At 28.6% G+C, this 23,368-nt stretch overlaps 6 protein-coding genes across 6 annotated transcripts; 3 read left to right on the forward strand and 3 right to left on the reverse strand.

The window, feature by feature from the left end:
* The first annotated feature begins 460 nt into the window (after window positions 1–460).
* Window positions 461–5,741, forward strand: LOC123268675 (putative ammonium transporter 3). Its single transcript, XM_044733984.1, has 4 exons — window positions 461–1,108; window positions 3,155–3,762; window positions 5,014–5,288; window positions 5,390–5,741. Exons 1-4 carry the CDS (start codon window positions 690–692, stop codon window positions 5,627–5,629), a joined length of 1,542 nt encoding a protein of 513 aa, XP_044589919.1. The 5' UTR covers window positions 461–689; the 3' UTR covers window positions 5,630–5,741.
* Window positions 5,742–5,907: 166 nt separating this feature from the next.
* Window positions 5,908–8,825, reverse strand: LOC123268681 (origin recognition complex subunit 4). Its single transcript, XM_044733992.1, has 3 exons — window positions 7,591–8,825; window positions 7,379–7,528; window positions 5,908–6,130 (listed from the first exon to the last, which is right to left on the reverse strand). Exons 1-3 carry the CDS (start codon window positions 8,635–8,637, stop codon window positions 5,951–5,953), a joined length of 1,377 nt encoding a protein of 458 aa, XP_044589927.1. The 5' UTR covers window positions 8,638–8,825; the 3' UTR covers window positions 5,908–5,950.
* Window positions 8,826–9,340: 515 nt separating this feature from the next.
* LOC123268677 lies at window positions 9,341–13,345 on the forward strand. The gene is made up of 2 exons (XM_044733987.1): window positions 9,341–9,897; window positions 11,268–13,345. Exons 1-2 carry the CDS (start codon window positions 9,781–9,783, stop codon window positions 12,645–12,647), a joined length of 1,497 nt encoding a protein of 498 aa, XP_044589922.1. The 5' UTR covers window positions 9,341–9,780; the 3' UTR covers window positions 12,648–13,345.
* Window positions 13,346–19,214: 5,869 nt separating this feature from the next.
* Window positions 19,215–19,698, reverse strand: LOC123268710 (histone H2B). Its single transcript, XM_044734038.1, has one exon. It carries the CDS (start codon window positions 19,632–19,634, stop codon window positions 19,260–19,262), a length of 375 nt encoding a protein of 124 aa, XP_044589973.1. The 5' UTR covers window positions 19,635–19,698; the 3' UTR covers window positions 19,215–19,259.
* Window positions 19,699–19,976: 278 nt separating this feature from the next.
* Window positions 19,977–20,457, forward strand: LOC123268706 (histone H2A). Its single transcript, XM_044734033.1, has one exon. It carries the CDS (start codon window positions 20,044–20,046, stop codon window positions 20,419–20,421), a length of 378 nt encoding a protein of 125 aa, XP_044589968.1. The 5' UTR covers window positions 19,977–20,043; the 3' UTR covers window positions 20,422–20,457.
* Window positions 20,458–22,765: 2,308 nt separating this feature from the next.
* LOC123268702 (histone H3) lies at window positions 22,766–23,287 on the reverse strand. The gene has a single exon (XM_044734029.1). It carries the CDS (start codon window positions 23,233–23,235, stop codon window positions 22,825–22,827), a length of 411 nt encoding a protein of 136 aa, XP_044589964.1. The 5' UTR covers window positions 23,236–23,287; the 3' UTR covers window positions 22,766–22,824.
* Window positions 23,288–23,368: the final 81 nt, after the last annotated feature.

The following is a 23,368-nucleotide window of genomic DNA, read 5'->3' on the forward strand; positions in this document are numbered from 1 at the left end:
TTAATAAATTTTTTCTCTTAGTGGTGCTGACAAATATTATTTATTTTTAATTGAATTAAAAATATGCACAATGTGAAATTGGCATATTTTCTGTAAAAAATTCTGGGAATTAAAAAAAAATGTCAAAATTAATTTATTTCACACAACAAGGCCAGAAAAATGGTTTTATGCTTTAATCGCATTTTTAAAAGTTTTTGGGTCCTGATTGTGAAAAATATCTCCATTATTGTTGAAATTGTTTTGGCTCGGAAGAAATGAAAAATTGCTGGTATAAAAAACACTTCCATAAAATTTATATAGAGAGTCGCTCCATAAAAATAATTTTATTTAATAAAATTATTTTTATTTAATAAAATTATTTTTATTTAATAAAATTTAAGAATACTTTACTGCAAATAGCACAAGAAATAAATAAAAATATATCAAATCTTTCTACGCATTGCTAATTCTCTTTGAAGACGATATAAAAAAATGGTAAACCGAACTAAGGAAGAAAATTATAAATTATTCTGTTTGTTATTCACATGAACACAATGTCATGCCGTGCTTGCAAGCCTATTTGACAATTAAATATTAACACAAGTTTATCTGGGTGGTTTAAAACGGCAAATAATCGCTCACTCGCAACTTATTCTTTTGCTTGCATTCACCTCTGCTTATGTAGTTGAGTAATTTAAATATTCTTCCTGATGGAAAACGCGAGTCTTAATGACAGTGACACATCAAATGGAACAATTTACATAAGTTCGCAGTTTAATATCGGCAAGGAAGACAGCACATGGATAGTGAGTAACTCCTTCATCATCTTCACAATGCAAACAGGATTCGGAATGCTGGAATCCGGGTGCGTTTCCCTAAAAAATGAAGTAAACATTATGATGAAAAACGTCGTCGACATCTCGCTGGGTGGACTTACTTACTGGATTTTTGGTTTTGCGATGAGTTTTGGGTCCGGGCCGCCTACTAATCAGTTCATTGGAACCAGTGGATTTTTCATTGATCCCACAGTTGATGACCAACTTATGGGTCCTATTTGTGCGGCATTTATATTTCAGTTAAGTTTTGCTACTACTTCTACGACCATTGTCAGCGGTGCTATGGCAGAAAGGTAATTATAATGATATTGCGTGACATATACCAAAAAGTTGGATGATACTGAATTTATCAAACATCTAAAAAATTTTCAGATTTTTATAACAATTAAATTATGATAAAAGAAACTCAGCAAAAAATTCCACATGTAGAAATTTAGAAAAAATTATGAGTGCGAATTTTTGAAAATATAATTTTTTAATAAGTGATTGGTTATAAAAATTCCAAGAATTTTCAGATGTCTGCTAGCTAATTGCAGTATCATAAAGTTATATGTATTTTCAAAATCATTATTTTTTAGATTTGTTTATAACCATATAGGATAATCGTTAGTGTTAATTAATCAACCATATTATCATATTAAAATACTTTGTAATCGGAGAAAAAATTTATTTTGAAAAAAATGGGCATTTTTGTGACAGAAAATTAATTTGTTGAAAATTTTAACAATTTTATTTCTCAGCTGAAGAAATAAAAATTTTTCTTACAGTAACTTCCTTGTTGGAAAAAAGTTTTTTTGATTTGGAAAAAACCAATTTTAGATAGACAACTTACAAATCTTCATCCAAAAAAATGTATATTTGAAATATCACGTGATAAAAGTTAAAAGGGCGTATGTGTAAAAATTTTTGCCCTTTTGGCTTTAAGAATTTGAAAATTTTGTTATCTAAAGCCAAAAGAACGTAAAAAATTTTATTTTCAATCGGTTTGCAAGCATATTTTAAGCTTAAAAATAAAAAAAGGAATTTGAAAAAGCAAAAAGGACGTATAACTAAAAATTAATGCCCTTTTGTTTCAAGGAATTTGAAAATTTTGTGATCACGGAAAGAAGAAAAATTACATTTTATAGTGTAACGTGGCATTTGATATAAAGAACTGAAAAAATTACAGTTCAGATTGTAATTTTTACAGATTTTGTAAGAATTATATTATAAAGTGTTAATTTTACATTTAAAGCTGTGAAATTAACAACCAAATTTGAATTTAAAAAATGTTATTTCGAATTACAATTTTTCTAGTTTTAAATTTGAAGTGATACTTATTAGGTAGATTTCGCTAGGAATCTAACACTTACATTAGTCCTCATAATGGAATTTTCATCTGATTTTGCTATCATATATCATAATTAGTCAAGTAAGTTCCAAAAATACCATTGGTTAAAAAATTTATACATATATGTAATATAACCGACCTTGTTATCAGGATATCTACAAAAGTTATTAACCGATTTTGATGAAACTTGGTACACATATTCTTTAAGTAATTATCTTGAACAAGTTCGAAGATGAGCAAAATCGCTCAATTAGTTTAGAAATGGCGGCGATTTAAAATTTTCAAAATGGTGAAAATCACGTTTTCGGTTACTTCATTGATGTATAACTTTCAATTGAAAAAAAGATAGTTAATTTTCGAAAAATTCTTGTGAAAGCTTATGAAATTGCCTTCGATTTGATGCATATAACATTTCCTTTTTTTCTTTGTTACTTTCGATTTTATAACTAAAATTAAATATTTTTTATTAACTTAATTTTTTTTACTTATTATTAATGATCAAAATATTCATATTACCGTGAATCTAGTAGACATGACGATTGATCATTTATTACCAAAAAATCATATATAGATTTTGCTTATCATCGAAATAATCCAAGATAATTATCCAAATAGTAAAAACACCAATAAAACTTTTGCAGAACTTCATTATTGTAATTAATTAAAAAATTTGGTTTTCAACAAAATATAATCGCGAAAATAAAGAGAATTTTATATCCAATTAAATCTACCTTCCATTTCGGGTGAGGCCGAATGGCCTTTTATTACTATTTATAACGTAATTTTTCCTTTTTTCTTTTTTCCGTGTAAATCTAGAAGGGAGTATAAGAATTTTTATGCTATCTCATTTTGCATTAATCTATTGGGTATCTTCTCATTACAATTGATTTTCATACTGAGTATTATTTTGATAAAGCTTAATTCTTCGAGCTTGTTTTTAATGTTTTGTAAGAAAAAAACTTTTTTACAAATGATTCATCGAACAAGTTACCTACATTTAATTTCCCAGATGTAATTTCAAGGCTTACTGCCTATTTTCCTTCTTCAACACCATCGTGTATTGCATACCAGCAGGGTGGGTATGGGGTGACCACGGTTTCCTCCACAACTTGGGAGCAGTCGATATCGCCGGGTCAGGACCAGTTCATTTGGTCGGTGGAATATCAGCGCTAGCTTGTGCAATAATGCTAGGACCTCGTCTAGGTCGCTACGACTACGGTCTGGATTCTCTACCGCTGGGATCTCCAGTAAATGCGATCCTGGGACTGTTTGTTCTCTGGTGGGGCTGGCTAGCATTCAATAGTGGAAGCACTTATGGTGTTACAGACGACAAATGGAAGTATTCAGCACGCGCTGCTGTTTCTACAGTGATGGCCAGTATTGGCGGAGGAGTAGTTGGACTATTCTTCAGCTTGAATAGTTCCCAGGGAATAGATATTCTCAGCCAAATAAATGGCATCCTTGGAGCTCTGGTTGCTGTCACAGGCGGCTGCTTTTTATACAGAGCCTGGGAAGCTATAATTGTTGGTGGAGTCGGTGGATTTATTACCTGCTTCACCATGCCTCTATTTGATAAACTGAGGATTGATGATCCTGTTGGTGCTTCGGCTACTCACGGTGAGTTATAAAATTTATAATAAATTAGTAACAACTTTGTGAGTTTGTTCTTGATCAAATTTAACTACGTCAGCAATTACTCTAGCTAGTACAAGGGTTTCTTTTCCCATCATGTACTCGTAGAGGATATTTCTTAGGTACTCGATTTCTGTTGAATCTTCTAAGGTGGATGACGTTTCACATCTCAATTTAACGAGTTTACGTAGTTCACTTAGCTCGCGACGTTGCGCTACTAAGGTATTTTGCATATGATGTAATAAATCGGTTGTAGAGTTACTTAAAGTATTTTCGGTCTGTAAATATATATCATTTTTTTAATATAAAAAAAATCAGGAGCTCATATACGTTTGAATAAATATGTTCATTTTATAAAAATAATTCAAGACTAGCAACCTGCAGTATGTGACTGCCGAGATTTACGGATTATAAATAAGAAAAGTTTGGCTTTATGATTTTTTTATATTTATAATCACACTATCCATAGTTTGGGTACTTTTTAAATAAATTTTAAAAATAATAGTGCTCCAAAAACTTAACATAAAAAATTGACTATCACTGAAAAATATATAAAACTCTGAAAAGGCACAAATTCTTATCAACAGCTTTCTGATGATACCAAATTTAACTATAAAAGTTCCTTTTAAAATAATAATATGCTCGTCACAAAATTTTCCTTATTCTCTCAATTATTTAAATCATAAATCGCTGAAAAAATATCAAACCCAATTTACGATAGATATTCGCGATACAAAATTTTTCCCAGTCTCTTAATTATATAAACTAATTTCTTACATATAACTACATTCACATGTACAAACCAAAATAAATAAATAAACAAATTTTGTTCATCGCGAAATTCAAATTTATTTATTACTACTTTGAAAACTTATCATAATAAATTGACTATTTTAGAAAATCATATGAAACATTTAAAATTCACTAATTCAGGTCAAGAACTTTCTAATAGAACTAAATTTAATTTTAAAAACTCATTTTATCATATAAATACCCCAGAGACAAAAGTTTCCTTATTCCCTCAATTAAATAGATAATTATTTAAACTTGATTATTAAAAATCATTATTAATAATGACTGAAATTTATATTACCAATAATTAATAAAAAAAAACCTATTTTTTTATATAAACATGCCAAAATTTTTTTCATTCTCTGAATTATATTAACTAAAATATTTACTTGATGAGCAAATTAATATAATTTCTTAAATAATTAAAACTTTTATTTCTTCCAGGCATTACTGGCATGTGGGGAGTGATTGCAATAGGCCTGTTTGCTGATAATCCATGGCCTCTAACCACAACAAGCGGCAGAAGTGGACTTTTCAAAGGTGGTGGGTGGTATTTATTAGGAATTCAGAGTTTCACTGTTCTATGCTTAGCAACGTGGTCCTTTTTTTCTTCAATTACTCTATTGTGGATTGTTAATAAAATAATACCTTTGAGGATGTCGATGCGTGAAGAACTACTGGGTGCTGATTTAGTTGAGCACAAAATAAAGCATTCAAAGGTAATAGGAAATTTTATTGATTTAAATTGTTAACTATGGTTTAAAATATTCAGTCAGTTGATATTGTTTTATTAATTTTTATTTTTTAATTGGTTATATAGATTGGAGTGAGCAGAGCAATGTCGGCATTAAGACCTTTTACAGGAGAAAAAAAATTGACTGATATTTTAGACATTGGTGTCAATCCAGGACATGATTTTTTTGTTAATAATTACCGTAAATCTAAACGTATGAACAATTTTGTTAAAATTATGGCCCGGAAAAAATCTAATCGTTCACCACTGGCGGTTAATACTATTAATCAAACACCAGTTATTAATACTCTAGCATGGGTTAATTAATTAAGAGCTTACTATTGAGTATTTTTAAATTTTTAAAACTATTAATATGAATATTTATAATTAAATAATTAACAAAAAATAATCTAAAAGTCTAATTCTACCAAAAAATTCTAAATATTTTTCTAATAATAGCAATAAATAAAATAATACTGATAATAGTCTAGAAGCACTTTAACTAACGAATGCCCTGAGTATACATCACCAATTACTAAATTAGCAAGGTGATTAAATATCAACATTGTCTTCGGTATAAAAATGTATTCTTCTTTTAAATAAAATAAATAATAAAATAAATAATATTTACTTAAATTTAATTTTAATTTACAAGGTATTATTGAAAGTGACCCATTGCGACACTTCTGTCGGCAGTCCAGGGTAATTTTTAGCAGCTTCAATAATTTGTTGCGATGTGACGAGTAACTTGAAAAATTGATACTCTTTCTCGGATTTTAAGTAACTTCCGACACCGCTGCTGTTGACTGGAGCAAGTAACTGGAGATTCTAAACAAAATTTATTGATTTATTTATTTAAGTATTACGATAATATTAATTTCAATATTCTTGAGTTGAATTATTGATAAATATCAAGTTGAAAATAAATAAAACTTTTTTCTTTAAGGTAAAAGCTCAATAGATGATCACGTACCAGTATATGATCACTCCATGTATTTGTATATCTATATTCACAAATATAGGTATACAAATACATGGAGTGATCATATACTGGTACATGATCATCTATTGGGGCTTTTACCTTACAGTTAAATCTTATTTACTAAAAAAAAACTTAATTTTTCATCATGAAAAAAAAATTAAATTTTTTATTTTGGGATAAAAAAAAGGTAACAATTATACAATCTGAAACACTGACTACAAAAACAGCTAATTTAAAATATGTATGCCTTAAAAAGATCTCAGTGAAGTTATTATTAACTTAACTAAAAAAATTATAAAAAAATGAAAGATTTAATCATTTTGAACAATTCAATGATTAAAATTTTTTAATAGTAGGCATAATACTTTTAAAGAAGAAATAATAAAAATGTCGAATGACTTTTAAGAGATGAAATTTCGTGTTAAAATATTACATATCCTGAGTCAAATTAATACACTTATATATTATTATTAATAATTAATAAATAAATAAAATTCTAGAAAAAAAAAAAGCTAAACTGTTTTTCAAATACTTTAATTGAATTTTAATTTTGAAAAGTGACAAAAAGCTAGTTCACTCATAGGACTAAATAGACAATATAATTCGATATAACAAACATCAAGATCACGGGTAGTTGGAAAACACAGTTAAATCAATTTAAACAATCATTGAATTGCAACGTTTTGTCTTTATTCTTAAGAGTTTATCAAGCTCTCAACAATGTTTAAACGATCGTCATTGTTGAGAGCTTGATAAAGTCTTAAGAATAAAGACGAAACGTTGCAATTCAATGATTGTTTAAATTGATTTAACTGTGTTTTCCAACTACCCGTGATACTGATATTTGTTATTCATTCATCTGGAATAGAACCGTATTGAAAATAATTCGATATTTTTTTTAAATCATTCGGAAACAGTACCTGAAACTTTTACAGAATAATAATTATTATTTAAACTTTAATAATTTAACAAAATTTTTCAATTTTAACTTCCATGATTTTTCCCTTCCTTTTTAAAAATAATAAATAAAAATCTTTTCGTGATGATAGATAAAAATTTCAAAATTACCAATCTAATTATTAATAAATAATTACCTTAATATGTTCAAAAGCCTTCATAATAACTGGCCTCTGTACAGAGTGAATCGAGGACATCTGATTAGCAAATTTGACATAACGATTTAGAATCGCCTCAAAATTAAACGGCTCATCGTAAATCTCAGTTTCATGTTTCATTGCAATGATCTAAAAACAAACAAAAAAAAATTATCAACAGTCAAAACAAATATATATAAATCCATATTTACCAAACTGAACTCCAGCACAGAGAGACCTTGCAGCATCAGTAATTTATCATCCTGAACAAATATTTTGCCGGCGTCGACAATATCATTAACGACTATCTTGCAATGCTGATCATTGAGCCCCGAGACAATAACAAATAACAAATTTTTCAGCAAACGCTCTCCGACATCCAGCTGGTAGAATCTCTGCAGCAACTTTTGTACCGCCGAGTTGGCTACCAGACTATCAATATTTTTGTTCCAAGCAGCTGCAAACTGCTTGTCGATTTCTCCATCATCACTGTCATCATCATCATCATCTGTGATACTCAGCAAGTAGTGAAACAGTTTTACAATGTTGTCATTACCTCCTTGCTCCTTAGTCTCGCTGCCAGCAAAAATGAAGATCTGGCGATGCGAGAACCGGGACTTTACCCGTTTCTCCAGCAGCTCGATGACATCTAGCCGGCAAGTTATTCCTAGGACGCAAATTGGAGACTGCGCTGACTGAGCAATGTCAAACAAATTGTACAGCAAAGTCTGATTATGATGCTGACAAAACAAGTCAAACTCATCGATCAAGAATATACACGGCTTGGAAGTTTTCTTGTCCCCAGACTTGAGACACTCCAGCAAAAAGTGCAAGTTTTCAGCAAAGGTACCAAACACTTTGTTGCCTACCACGTTCTCTAGCTGCATCTGTCTGGTTGCGTCTCTGAGTGCCAGCCGATCATCAGTGTGGATCAGTCCGTTGAGATTGACAATCAGCGCTGTTGATTTGAAGTCCTTAAGGGAGCTGGATAGCTCGTTTAGAACCGAGTTTATCAATGACGTCTTGCCAGAGCCACGTGGACCTATCAATAAAGCTGAGTTACTTTCACCTGATTCTACAGTGCGACGAATTAAGTCGTAAATATGCTGTCTTTCTTTCGTGTAGTATTGATTGTTGATGTAATACTTATCATTTGTGTTCATTATTTTCTGCTTGAGATATTTTTTCGTCCGCTGGATCATGGTGCTTTCATTGATCTCTTGGTTAAACAAGATGTCCAAGTTTTTTTTACGGCTCATTTTGTTAGGTCTTGGTTTTTAATCTTTGGTCACTTATTTAGTGATTGTTTTCTTTCAAAAGAAATGTTTTTAATTACTAAGAGATTGTAATTATTGTTGTTTTTATTTTTATTAATTTTTGGAGCGTCGCACTTGCTGTTTACTGTTTATGCGGACATGACAGCTGACTTGCGCGGGAAATTTTGTCACTTTATTAAGATGGCGTTACAGTGAGATATTTAAATCAGAAAACTTCTGATAATTTTGTTGGGTTTTATTAATAAATTAGTAAAAAAAAAAATATTTTTTAAAAATTTTCATACATAGTTATGTAGAATTCTTACAAATTTTATTTTGCAATCCTAAAAATTGTTAAATTTTTTTGTGTTTTAAGAATTTCATTTTTATTATTTAAAAAATTTATCAAAATGTCAATTATTTAAAAACTGCATTTATTATTTAAAATTAATGAAAAATTAAGAAAATTAAAAAAAAAATTTCATTTTTTTAATTCAAAGTTTAATTAAAATTTTTAAATAAAATATTAATAAAAATAGAAAAAAATTTTTTAAAATAATTATTTCAGAAATTTTGATTAAATAGTGAAAATAATCAATAAAATTTGAATTTCCCAAAAATTCCCGCCATTGAATTAGCCGCCCCTAGCGTGAAAAATTTAAACCTCTCCACCCGCCGCCATGTTAAATTATGAAAAAGAAATAAAGATGTCGACGTCATTGTATCTAAGACCAAGACGATAATTTATTTATATCATTGACTGTCGCTAAACATATTTTTCAGTACACGCTTAGTTGTTATTATGTCAAGTTATATAATTACTTATTAATAATAACGTGCTCGTTTAATTTTTAATAAATAAAATACACGTGTAATACTAATAGTCATAATATTTAATGTCTGTTCATAGTCTTTTTGTACTGCATAAACAAGCAATCAAGAACTTTTTTTTTTTTACAAAAAGATAAGGCGAACAAATGGATTTAAAACGCAACAGGCGATTTTGACGTATGAGTCAGTATTAAATATGGTGGATAAACAAATTTTATTTATTTATTTATTCAATAATAATGTTTAAATAATTATTTTTTAAGCAAAATAGTACGTAATTATTCGTATTATTTATCGTAATTAATTTTTATTAATATGGATACAAAATGTATTTGCCGACTCTGTGGTAAACAAGTATCAAAAACACTTATTAATATTTTTGATCCGGATAATAATTTCGACAAGCAAATAAATGCACTACTGCCAGTTTATGTAAGTATACATTTATATTTTATCACGTGCTTATAATTTTGTGTGAAAAAAATTCTTTTTAATTAATTAGAATCGTTTATGTGAAATTTTATATCTTATATAAAGTTGAATGGTTTTCTGAGAATGTCTATAGTGAAATCTTTACAAGTTAGCGTATTACTTGACATTTCAGAACTACAAATTGTCAAGAAATTAAATTTTTTAAAGCAAAATCAAAATATTCTCTAGAACTGATTTTTTATTAGAAAAAAAGTGTTTTTTTATATAATTCATTTCAATTACTTGTTACGAAAGATATTACAGAAGTTTAGAAACAATTTTCAATATTGACCTCTCGCTACCCAAAACCTAAACGAATATTTGCACATTTTTTGGAATTAATCTTAAATTAAAAAAAAAACTTTTGACTTGATTTAAATATTTTCTTATTTAAAAAATACTTTTCTAAATTAAAGAAAATTTAACATGCGTAATTTTTGCAATATTGAAGCTAGTTAAATTAATAATCTGTTGATTTTTTTTAAACAATAATTTACTGAAGAATTAAAAAAAATCGTAAGGATAGAAAATTCAATAATATTTAGAAATTGATTTACTTTTCTTATAAAAACTAAAAATTCAAAATTATTGTTATTTTTGACATTAATTTTTTTTTCAATTTTTTGAATAAAAAAATTTGAAAATTCTTCAAGGGGTTACATGGGTTTCTTCCGGGGAAAAATGGCTTATTTTCAATAACTTTTTTTAAAAGAAAAAATGAAATATTTTATTCAAACTTTTTACTATCTTAAAGATATACGTTTAATGAGGGATTACAGAAATTAAAAAAAAACAAATATTAAATACTTTGCTAACGTGACGTCATTTCCGGCGAGCCCGAGAAAAAAAGATGCGTCCGCGTGATTAGCAGAACTCCTAGTAGGATCATCAGAAGTGAAAAAAAATATGTGCTTTAGTTAAGACTTCAAACTGAGTCTTGAACAAAAGGAAAAAAATGAAAATTAGATTTTTACAAAAAAATAAAAAATTTCGCGGCATTTTTTTTTAAATAGTTGTAATTGAAAAAAAAAATCTTTCATTTAAGACCTTGAAGACCTGTCTAAAATTTTATCAAGATCGGTTGAGTAGTTCTCGAGAAATCTTGAGTACCGTCTTTGAAAACATAGTTTTGAGAAAAACGCATTTAAAGTTTTGAGTGACAATACAACAGTGCCTTGAGCGTGTAACTTTTTAAAACTATATCTCCGAAACTATTATTCGGATCGATTTGAAACTTTAGGACAATATTTTAGAGATGTTGTAGAATTTTAAGACAAAAAAATCGATATTTTTAAACCGTGAAATCCATGTAACCTGATTTCAATTTTCAGGTCCACGAAGATGATTGTCTTCCAAAATACATGTGTAACGATTGCCACGACAACGTGCTAAAATTTCACAAATTCTACCTGACAACTTTAGAAACAGACATCGAATTAAAAAGCCAACTTCCATGGATGCAGAAGCAAGTCGAGGAGACACACGACGGCATTCCGATGGTCCAGTACCTGAATAGCAAGACTCTAGCGATAGCGACAGAGTTAGAAAATTACAACTGCTATAGCACAAAACTTCCAGAGTTCGATTTGATAAAAACTATAGATTCAAATCTAGTATCAGTAAATTCCTGTCCATGCTCATACTCGTGTTCAAGCTGCCTACATATTAACATCGAGGATCCTAATGCTTTTGACTCGAATATCGACGAGCTTTCTGATTCCAACAACGAGATCGCGCTCGATCCGCTGGCTCCAGAGATACCGGTCGACATCAAAAACCTTAGTCCTCCGAATAATGTTATTTGTACCGAGAGCAAAGTCGATGTTGCACCTCCCGACGTGAAACCAATCGAGAGCTTTCATCGGACTTTGAGACCTCGCCAGAAATCAACCGAATTACCTCCGAAAAAATCGTCGCTCAAGTCTAAAGTACGTAAGGGCAAGAGAAAAGTCCATTTTTCTATAAAGTCAGTGATACAAAAGAATTCCAAGGATAAAAATTTGAAGATTGATAGCAAAGTATGGCAAAGAGTTGAGATTAAAACAGAGAGGCTGGAGAAGAATTTTAAGTTTGATGATAAAAATTTACGTAGAAAAAATAAAACTGAATCGCTGGAGATAAATAACAGTGTAGTAAAAATTAATGGAACAGTCAACTGTGACGAATTGAAATTAAAAAATGATCTTGATAACGAAATAATAACGAATCATGGCCATATAAATAAATTATTTGAACGCACTGATAGTCTTAATAAAACGATTCTTAATGATAGTATTATTAATAATAATAGCAATGATTTGACCGTAAAACCAAACTTAACGAAAAAACCGATTATTATTAAGAAAGAATGTATGAATGAGTTGAATTTAATGGATGTTAGTGTTAAGTTAGAGAAAATAAATATTAAGAATGTAGACGATAAACGAGAGTTAGAAAGGATTAGACGACCGTCAGTTGAAGTTAAAAGTATTTGTAAGGAAGCTAAAGCCGGTAGAAGAAATTCAGCTGGCGGGAAAAAGCGTAAGAGAAAGAGAAAAAAACTTAACAAACAACTGACTAGTAATAAGAAGAATAATGCTAAAGTAAATATTAATAATCTGTATGAGACTCTTAATTTATCTTCGTCTTCCGGGAGGGTAGAGTGCGATTTCTGTAAAAAATCATTTGCTACTCGGGAAGTATTTAATTTACATTATTGTTGTAATACTTGATTCACCGAGATTAATGAATTAATTTGTTGTTAATTGTACGAAGCTTTATTTGTTTGGATAAAAAGTTATTTTGAATTGCATTAAGTGCTTTCAAAGTTTATTTTAAAGTTTCTCAATGAATTTTTTATTTGAATGTTTAATTTAATATAAGGTAGACTTATTTTTGTGTATGAAAATCAGAACGCAGGTGATGAAATATATAATAGACGAGTAGAGCTCGAGTACGATTACGTTGTTACGAAACATGTTTTTGTACGTAACATAACACCTATTTTTTTACTTGGTTATGTTTATTAAAAATATTCATTTTTAAATTAATAGTTAATAATTTATACTTATAATGAGCTTTAGTATATTTCTGCTTTGTTTACTTGATTTAAATTTCTGTGATGGATAATTTTTTCGTATTGTTTTTATTATAACATAATAAATAAATGTTTCTATTAATTTGCATATGTATCTAGTAATAGTTAAGGAATAATTATTTATGCATATTTTTGATATCATTGATTACGATAACAACTTGGTGAATGTTATAAATTAACTTATCGAACAAATTAAAAGTAATGTCAAGTTTTGGTAATGTATGTGAAGAGTCATTTTGTAATTTAACTGATACAACCTTTGAACAAGTGTATAAAATTACCGAGGTATAATGTTCTACTCGCTACATTAAATTCTATTAATTTTTTACTTAACTTCAGTGTTTTTTTTATCCTATTCATTGTGGGAGTATTTATTTATTTTAAGATATTAGTCATTAGTTATTATAAATAGCATACTACTTATGTATTCTGAGAAAAATAATAATTTTATTTATAAAATTGTTTAGCTAAGCAATAAGAAAACTTATCAAACGAGTGCAATAATTTTTTTGCTGACATTGACTTTGACAAATGTTTTACATTGCTTTAATTTAATAATCTAATTTGTAATTTTTATTATTTATTTCAGAATTTCTTTCACAAGCTACAGATTTTAATTCGTTCCGAATTTTAGGTATGGAATATTTAATCGCAGTTGCTGAGCAAGTTTTAGCGTACAATTTAATACAATTTATTATTTATTTGGAGTATTAGCTTTCATATTATCAGATTAAAATGATATTCATAGTGTATGAGGCTATTGAATTGCTGATAAGAACGATGATCCTCACAAATGCTGTGAACCGTGTGGGCGGTGAAAGGTAATGTAATCCACACTGAGAAAAAAAAATTAAAAAAAAAAAAAATCAGCATTGTTTTAACAAGAAAGTAATTCGTTGAAAATTTTTTAAAATTTTATTTCTTAGCTGAAGAAATAAAAATGTATTTAATTTTAAATAAATTAATTGCTTGTTACAAAAATGCCAATTTTTTTTAAATAAATTTTTTCTCTCAGTGCGTAGGTAAAGTTAATATCGATGATTTAATTATTTAGTAAAAATTCACATGATCTTTGACAAATATGAAGAATGTTGATTTCTTAGTATATTTTTATTAAAGTTTCGGTAAAAATTTGAATTTTCTTAGAAAAAAATAGTGATTCACAATAAAAATTTGATTTTACTCTTTATGAATCATTGCAAATTAACGAGATTTGTTAAAATATATTGATAATAACTCGTTTTTAAATCAAGGTTACAAATTAAATATTTTAATAATGCACTGAGAGAAAGAAAAATTATTGTCTAGAAAAGAATTTATTGAAATGAACCATTTAAATTTATTTAAATAATTTATACAATAAAATATACTTTCAATAATTATTAAGAATTAATATTTTTATGCAAAGAAAATTTTCTTAATAATTTTTTTTCCCTCAGTAACTAGTTTCCGAGACAGTCATATACATAATAATAATATTGTCCGAAACATCGGTTAAATAAAAATTTATTAAGAAATTAACTTCCTTTATATTCAACTACGCCCCAGTAAATTTTTTCCAGATAACGTAATCGTTTAATTGTTTACACAATACAAAGTAATGATTGAAATTTTGCTTATTTAATCTATAATAAGCTGACTTTACATAAAATAAGTAATTAATTCAATTAAAATGAAAGAATAAAATTTATTTTAAGATTTATTTCTTTAAAATAATCACAATTTTAACACCCTTTCTCTTACATAGAAAAAAAAAAATATCTTGAAGTCTATCTTATGTTTTCTAGAGTCAATTGAGTTCAAATTCTAACAGTTCTTTAATTATCATCTTTATTAAACTTTACCTATAATTGTCTTATTGAAGACATTCAATTAAAAATTTAGATAATTAGAAATTATTATTTGTCTTTGGAAAAATATGTGTAGCATATCCTAAATTTCACAAAGGCAGGGTTGAAACATATATTGAAAGAGAGATGTTCCATAAGGAGAGTTTCCCGAGTCGAAATATGAGACCCGTTTAAGCTGTAAAAGTTTCCAAATCCTTTGTAGTTCAATTCGCCGCCTTAGAAGACGCCTGTTTTGGCAGTAAAAGTCGGAGTGAACTATGGATACAGTGAAAACAGGTCCACTGAGTTCCGTTTTCAATGTAAATTTTATCCAAAGCATAATAAATAATAATAATAATAATAATACTAATATCATTATTAGTAGATTTCATAATAATCTAACTATTGCAGTCGTCCTTATAGCGCAACTTTTAAAAAATTCACCCATTTTCTGAATCAGCTTGACAAACTGAGTCAGAAAATATCTTTCATTCAAAAGTTTATATGTCGCGTTCCAGATACCATAAAGGCGTATTCCGGCAAAAAGCCCCGGTGAAAAGCTATCGGTGCGTATAAAATATTTTTTTTCGGGAATCGACGAATTTTCGTCTGAAATGTACAGAAATGTAGAAAAAAAATTTTATACGCCCTTATGGCTCCCGGGACCCACCTCGGATGCCATAAGGGCGTATAATAAAAACTTTTTTTTCGGGAATCAACTTATTTTTACCTGAAACATTGAGAAATACAAAAAAAATTTTTCTCTAAATTAAAATTTTTTTTGAAAATTTAATTTTTTTTTGTCCAAAAAAAATTTTTAGTTTGGAGAAAAAATTTTTTTTTTGCATTTCTGCACGTTTCATACAAAAATAAAATGATTCCCGAAAAAAATGAACCAATATATTTTTGTATAAAACGTGCAGAAAAGCAAAAAAACATTTTACTTCAAATTAAAAATTTTTTTTGGACAAAAAAAAAATTTAATTTTCAAAAAAAAATTTTTATTTTGAGAAAGATTTTTTTTTGTATTTTTTGACGTTTCAGGTAAAGATACCTGATTCCCGAAACAAAAAATTATTTTTATACGCCTTTATGGCTCCCGGGACCTACCTCGGATGTCATAAGGGCGTATGAAAAAAATTTTTTTTTGGGAACCGACGTATTTTTTCGTGAAAAGTGCAGAAATGCAAAAAAAATATTTCACCAAAGTAAAAATTTTTTTTGGACTTAGAAAAAAAAAATTAAATTTTTATTCTACGCCCTTATGGCATCTGTAACGCGATTGTCAGCGAATGCTAAAAATAAAAATTTATTTTTAACCGAAAAATTGCATACCTTCAAAATTGATATGGTCTTAAAAAAATTACAATATAATAATTTACAGTTGAATTTTTAATATTCAGAATTTTAAACATTAAAATTTATAATAAAATATTAAAAAGGTACAGAACGATGTACAAATTCTAAAGTATTATAAGAACTTGACTTATGCATTTTTTTAATTAATAAACATTTTTAAAAAATAGTTAATATTTAGCAAAACACAATATTAAATAACATAAGTTATATAAATAATGAACCGTCACACTTCGTCATTGCATAAATTTAGCTTATAAGAATGATGAGAGATATTGTAACTCATCAGTCGTACGGTGTAGGAGTTAGTTATCGGTCTGGCAAGCGCGCGTCTCAGGTTCGAGCCTTGGTTAGAATGAATGCGATTTTCACTTTATTTCTATAAGTAGCGAAAGTTAGGTCTAAATAAAGAGTCAAGCGGTCTAAACATGTGTTAGCTCTACATTAAAAATAATATAAAAAAAAAAAACTCGAAAAATTTATTTTTTTATCATTTTACTAATAACAAAATTATTATTATTATTAAAAAAAACAAAAAAAAAATCGGTCTCTAGTTGGGTTCGAACCTGCGTCCCCAGGCACGGTACAACAAAAGTAATTATTATTTAAATTGTTATTATTATTCAACGCCTGGTTAGACTGTAATCCTGTCAAAATGGGACAAAACTCCATTATTTACAGTTAAACCAGGCGTCGAGTTTATATAGTATTTAACTGAGCAGTCTTTCCTGACCACTTAATTTTCTAAGAATTGTTGGAAAAAAGTACAGCTTAAACGGGTCTGAATTATCAACTCGGGAATTGATTTTCATAAAATTTTTATAATTTTTTCCGGCCACTGTGGAAATATTTCACGGCCGAAAATGCCTAAACACAGCTCCTGTTAAAAGCGGAGCTTAAAATTCCAATTTTAAAAGGTTTCTCACGGAAATTGAATTTCGACACACCCTTCTAGCTATAATATTAAAACTATTTTATTGTGAGGTCTAACCCTTTGTATTTTCCTTATATTAGTAAAACACATGTTTTTCTTCTTAACTAAGACCGTAATGTTCAGTTGTACTGTCCATAGTAAAATAAGGAGTCCTTTGTACAACTCAAGTACCTAAGGTCATAAAATCAAGCCTATTCAGGCTTTCTTATTTTAGCTGCACAAATGTGGCTTAAATATGTTTTTCACATTTCCAAGCTAATAAAATAAACTATTTTTCTAAAATAAATATTTCTGAGAAAAAAATATCTAAAATATAAAACTAAAAATTTTGTAACTGGGATTCATTTTTGCTCAGAGAATCCAGCAACATCAGCAAGTATAAGCAAGGGTTGTTGATCTATGACAGAGATGACATTAACTAATAACAAAGACAACAATATCACAAAATATATCTGATGAAGATGATTACTCGCAAGATATAGTTTGTGCTATTGCTCTCCTTCTCACTCGATAGTTCTGTTTCTATCGCAAACTATCGCTTATTCGCTTTCACTCATAGTTATCTTCTTTTTCTTAGCTAGTTTATCGATCATTTCTGAAAGACTATGTTGCCAGGAATCTAAATTATTTAGAATTATTCTATTCTAGTTCAGTTTTTTTTTGTTTTAAATAAATATTTGATTTTCAGTATTTATCAATCAACATTACATACATAATAAACATCCTTAGAACAACTTAAATAAAAAAAATAAAAAAATTTTAATTGAAAATATTTTTCCATAGGCGGCATGGCAAAAGAGTGAGGATTATGAATTTTTGATTTAAAAAAGACTGTTTAATTTATTTTAAAAATTAAAATTCAATACTAAATTTTAATTTGATATAAAAATTAAAACATCTTCCTCCATAATATTATAATAATTGATACTTGTACCCATGAAAAAAAATTTTATAAAAAATTCCAATTGTCAAATCGTAATCTGGGATCATATTTTCAATATTTCCACTTTTATAATTTTCAATTAAAAAATTTACGGATGTTAAAACGTAAAAATGCCTTTAACTAAAAATCGAAAGATTAAGAAATAATTTTTTTCAGCTCTGATGATATTATTAACTAATTATGAATAACTGTATTAATTAAATTAATTTACCATGTCATTGGTTTATTATGTCTGTTGGGTTTTAATATAGAAAACATCAAATTAAAGAAAATAACAGTAATCAATTTTTGCGAATTAATGTCGTGCATTTTTTAATGTAAAATTATAGAAGTGAAGATATTCTAAATCTTAGTCTTAGATTACAATCTGATAACTGTAATTTTTCCGTGAATTTTGATCAAAATTATTTGAATTTATAGCTCGAGAATTTTTAGTTTTATCCAAGTACTATTAATTTGATTAAAACATGTTCAAGTAAAACACCAAATGATTAAGATAAAGACCCAGTTACATATTGACACTTGTAATTTTATTCTAATTTAATAAATAAAATATTCTCAAAAAGCCAATTATCTTAATAATTTATAATTCAAAAATAATACTTATTAATTTTTTTTTAATTAAAATAAAATTGAGTGTGAATTACTGGGTCTTTTATTTTGTTTATTAAATTTCAATGTCATCACAGAGAACCGAATGGTTAAGTCACATACTTACTTAGTTTTACTTCACGTAATTAATTATATAGATAATATATAAATTTGATACTACTCATATGTAGATAATAGTATTTGATGTTGCTTAACATGCATTTTAACTAATTCACTTTTTCTAAGAAGTTGCAAATATTTAATAAATACATATTGTCATCATTAATATAAATATAGGATTTAAAATAAATTGAGTTCCAATGATGGGCCAGTAATTATGAATTAAAGATCTATAATTTGATTATAATTGAATAATGTAAGTGGAATAAATAATTCCATTCACTAAAATATGATAAATGAAAAAAAAATAGTTCACTATTTAATTTTTATATGATCAGATATTTGTTTATAAAGATATAAAAATGATAGTTATAATTTAGTTTAATAAACTTTTCAAGTTTATACGTGTTAAAAAATTTGGTGGCCCTGAAAAGGGCCGTTTGGTTTGTTGAAATATTTATCTCGTGGTCAGATTTACTTAGAGCTGGTGTACTTGGTGACAGCTTTGGTACCTTCACTGACAGCGTGCTTGGCCAATTCACCGGGCAACAAAAGACGAACAGCAGTTTGAATTTCCCGGGAGGTGATGGTGGATCTCTTGTTGTAATGAGCCAATCTTGAAGCTTCAGCAGCGATACGTTCGAAGATATCGTTGACGAAGCTGTTCATGATACTCATGGCCTTGGATGACACGCCAGTGTCAGGGTGGACCTGCTTCAACACCTTGTAGATGTAAATAGCGTAACTTTCCTTCCTCTTCTTCTTGCGACCTTTCTTGTCAGACTTGGTGATATTTTTCTGAGCTTTGCCAGATTTTTTCACGGCTTTTCCACTAGTCTTGGGCGGCATGATGTGAATTGGTATCAATTACTACCAAAATAAAAGAATACAAGCTATAGCAATCTTAGAGAGCTAGAGAGCAACTGTGTCTTGTCCAACTTTGATTTTTCTTTTAAAAGAGAAAGGAAGGAGATTGACCATGCGTGGAACACGATGGCAGCAGAGTGGGGAAAATTTACTTAATCTAATTCATCCGCGAGCTTCGATCATAATAACAACAACGGTAACGCCCATCGGAGCTAGCGGGCCAATGAGATTAGAGTTACTGTCCCCCACTTCTCTCTACACTGTTCGCTCGAGCGCGAGCTCTTACGGAAAACACATATAAAGATTAGCATAGCACGGCAGACTCACAATATCCTCTAGAGTTCGCTCTGTTCACTTAGTTTCTTTCCGTTCAAACTCTCACTTACTCATCATGTCTGGTCGTGGCAAAGGAGGCAAAGTAAAGGGAAAGTCAAAGACTCGTTCAAGCCGTGCTGGACTCCAATTCCCGGTAGGTCGTATCCACCGTATGTTGCGTAAGGGAAATTACGCAGAACGTGTTGGTGCTGGTGCTCCAGTCTACCTCGCCGCTGTTATGGAATACTTAGCTGCTGAAGTCTTGGAGTTGGCTGGTAACGCCGCTCGTGATAACAAAAAGACTAGAATCATCCCACGTCATCTTCAGCTGGCCATCCGTAACGACGAGGAATTAAACAAACTTCTCTCTGGAGTTACCATTGCTCAAGGAGGTGTCTTGCCCAACATCCAGGCTGTTCTTTTGCCCAAGAAAACTGAAAAAAGCAGCTCTTAAATTAAATTCAAAACAAACGGCCCTTTTCAGGGCCACCAAATTTTTCAACACGTATAAAATTTTAAAGTTTGCTATAACAAATTACAATTAATAATCAATTGCAGCTAATTTTAATATAGAATTATTCAATAAATTTATTATTGAATTTATAAATTATTTAGCTCTAAATAAAAATTAATCGATTTAATTTCTTGGTAAATCATTTATATCTACATGATATTTTATCTTACATAAAATAGTTCCGTAAATAATGAAGTAACAAACGTAGTTGTTAACATTATATTAGTTACATTTCATTGAATGTTACTATTTTTTCCAATTACATTTTTCAATTATAATCAGCTTATAAATCTTTAATTAATACTTCCTGGCCTATTATTAGAATTAAACTTATTTAAAATCTTTATGTATATTGTTAACAATATGTATTTATTTGATATTTGTGATATCTTAAGGAAAAATAGATAAAAAAAAAATTTTATTTAGGAAAAACCAATCGTACTAGAGTTTCTAACTCAAATCATACTTATTAGGATTGATTTTTTTTTTTCAATTCAAATAAAATTGCCAACGTCAATACCAGACAATGTCTTTTACCTTATACTACCATGCTTAACCTAAAATTTTTATTTTTTGTATGAAGGTTTTATAAGTTTGAAAGTATCCTCTTAATATTTAATAATTAACAATAAAGTTTTATAAACAAACTAATCATGTCTTAATATAAACAAATGCTAATTAATCAACTACTTAATAAAATGTAATTTTAATTTTTTTCATTGTTGAATATTTTAACCGACGATTTACTTATTTACTAAAAATTAAATAATGAATTATCGAAATAAAAATTTCATAAAAATGTAAAATTGATTTTTTCTCAAAATTTTAAAGTAAATTATTAATATTTATTTTAAATCATTTAAGGTTATTTTGAAAAAAATAAGTAAGCTAAGATTATATTATATTGATAGGTTATTAATCAAGGAAATAGTAAGTAAGTTCTTAGAAGAATTAGCATCAAAAACTTCAAGTAATAATTTAATATATTTTTCAAAGAATATAATTCAAGGTATACTAATTTAAAAAGTCATATTTAGAATTCAATATATTTTTAGTGTAATTTAAAAATAATTAAGAACAAATTATATCTTGATCTTTCTTTTGTTGAATTATTCTCTTAAAAATTTAATCCTCACTTACTTATGATAATTATTTATGAATATAATTTAGATAGGTGTGATTCATAATTGTATGAAAGGACGAAGGTCATGAGTAGTATAAGAAAGGTTACATTTATATTAGCTACATGTATTGGAATGAATGTAGTATTGTGCCATTGTGGATGCGTTAAGTTTAAGTAGCTCTAATTGTACCTTTACGGGTATTACTTCGATGAATCGTTGTCTTGGATTAGGTACATACTAAGTCATTAACGCATGTTGTACAAATTTCAAGTCCTGTGTATATCATTACAAAGAATAATTTAGGCATTTAGTAATTAAATTATTTCCAAAAATTCATAACAAATTGATAGAAAATTAAAATTTATAAAAATAAATAACACTTATAATCAACACGATTCAAGTTCACAAGGACAAAAATTGAAAAAATTATTATTTATATACAAAATAAAATAAAGCTTAAAAAGTATTTTAAATCGTTTTTACCTATTAAAAAACCAAATATGAAATATGTCAAAATTTAGTAGAGACTATCTCGGTTATTTATTAATATTATTGTTTATTACTAGGTATTAGATCTATCCCTTTTTTTCTACTTTATGTACAATTATTTGTTTCTCTTATGAACATAAGCTAAATAAGTATATGAAGAGAGAAAGCGAAACTATTTTTAACTATATCAGTGCAGGTTTTTTTTTTAAACTTTTTTATGTAAAATTCAACTAAATAATGTTCTTAAAATATATCAATACTATATAACTATTTTTAACGCAAGTTGACCAAATAGGCAGGCATTGTAATTGTAAATATATAATAGTATGTGTAATAAGTATTGATCAAAAAAGAACGTACATAAAAAGAAACCAACTGATTAATTAAATATTTTAATAGATTTCTTTTTAGTGATTATGTGCAGTTATATGTACAACTGTACTCATTAAGTTAGGAAATAAATGAATATAAATATATTTATATACTATAAATTTTTTTGCATTTTTTTGTATTGAATGTATAAAATAATATTCAACTAAAATAAGAAAAAATTATTGCCACAATTATTTTACTGTAGGTATTGAAATTCTATCAATTTAAACCTTAGAATTTAATAATGTAGGTACTAAATGTTTGAGAAAAAGCTTAAATAATTTTCTTAGTATGAAAAATTTGTGGCCCTGAAAAGGGCCGTTTGGTTTGTAAAAAAAAAAAAAAATTGTGTAGAGAATTAAGCACGTTCTCCTCGGATACGGCGAGCCAACTGGATGTCCTTGGGCATGATGGTAACACGCTTAGCGTGGATGGCGCAGAGGTTGGTGTCTTCAAAGAGACCGACGAGGTAAGCCTCACTGGCCTCTTGAAGAGCCATCACAGCTGAGCTTTGGAATCTCAGGTCGGTCTTGAAGTCCTGAGCGATTTCACGGACGAGACGTTGGAACGGCAATTTACGGATCAACAACTCCGTACTTTTTTGGTAACGACGGATCTCACGAAGAGCGACGGTTCCCGGACGGTACCGATGAGGCTTCTTGACTCCTCCGGTGGCTGGCGCGCTCTTACGAGCAGCCTTGGTAGCCAGTTGTTTGCGTGGAGCTTTGCCACCAGTGGACTTACGGGCAGTTTGCTTGGTTCTTGCCATTATGACTTAACGAACTTTACACTTCAGCGACCAGGACGAGAGGAAGAGTAAAATGATGACTTCCCTTTCAAACGTGGCCTTTTTGTTGATTCTGGAACAAAGTGCCACCTGGTGGGAGAATTTTCGTGACTTT

This window comes from Cotesia glomerata, linkage group LG7 (genome assembly GCF_020080835.1).
Source record: "Cotesia glomerata isolate CgM1 linkage group LG7, MPM_Cglom_v2.3, whole genome shotgun sequence".
NCBI classification, from domain to species: domain Eukaryota; kingdom Metazoa; phylum Arthropoda; class Insecta; order Hymenoptera; family Braconidae; genus Cotesia; species Cotesia glomerata.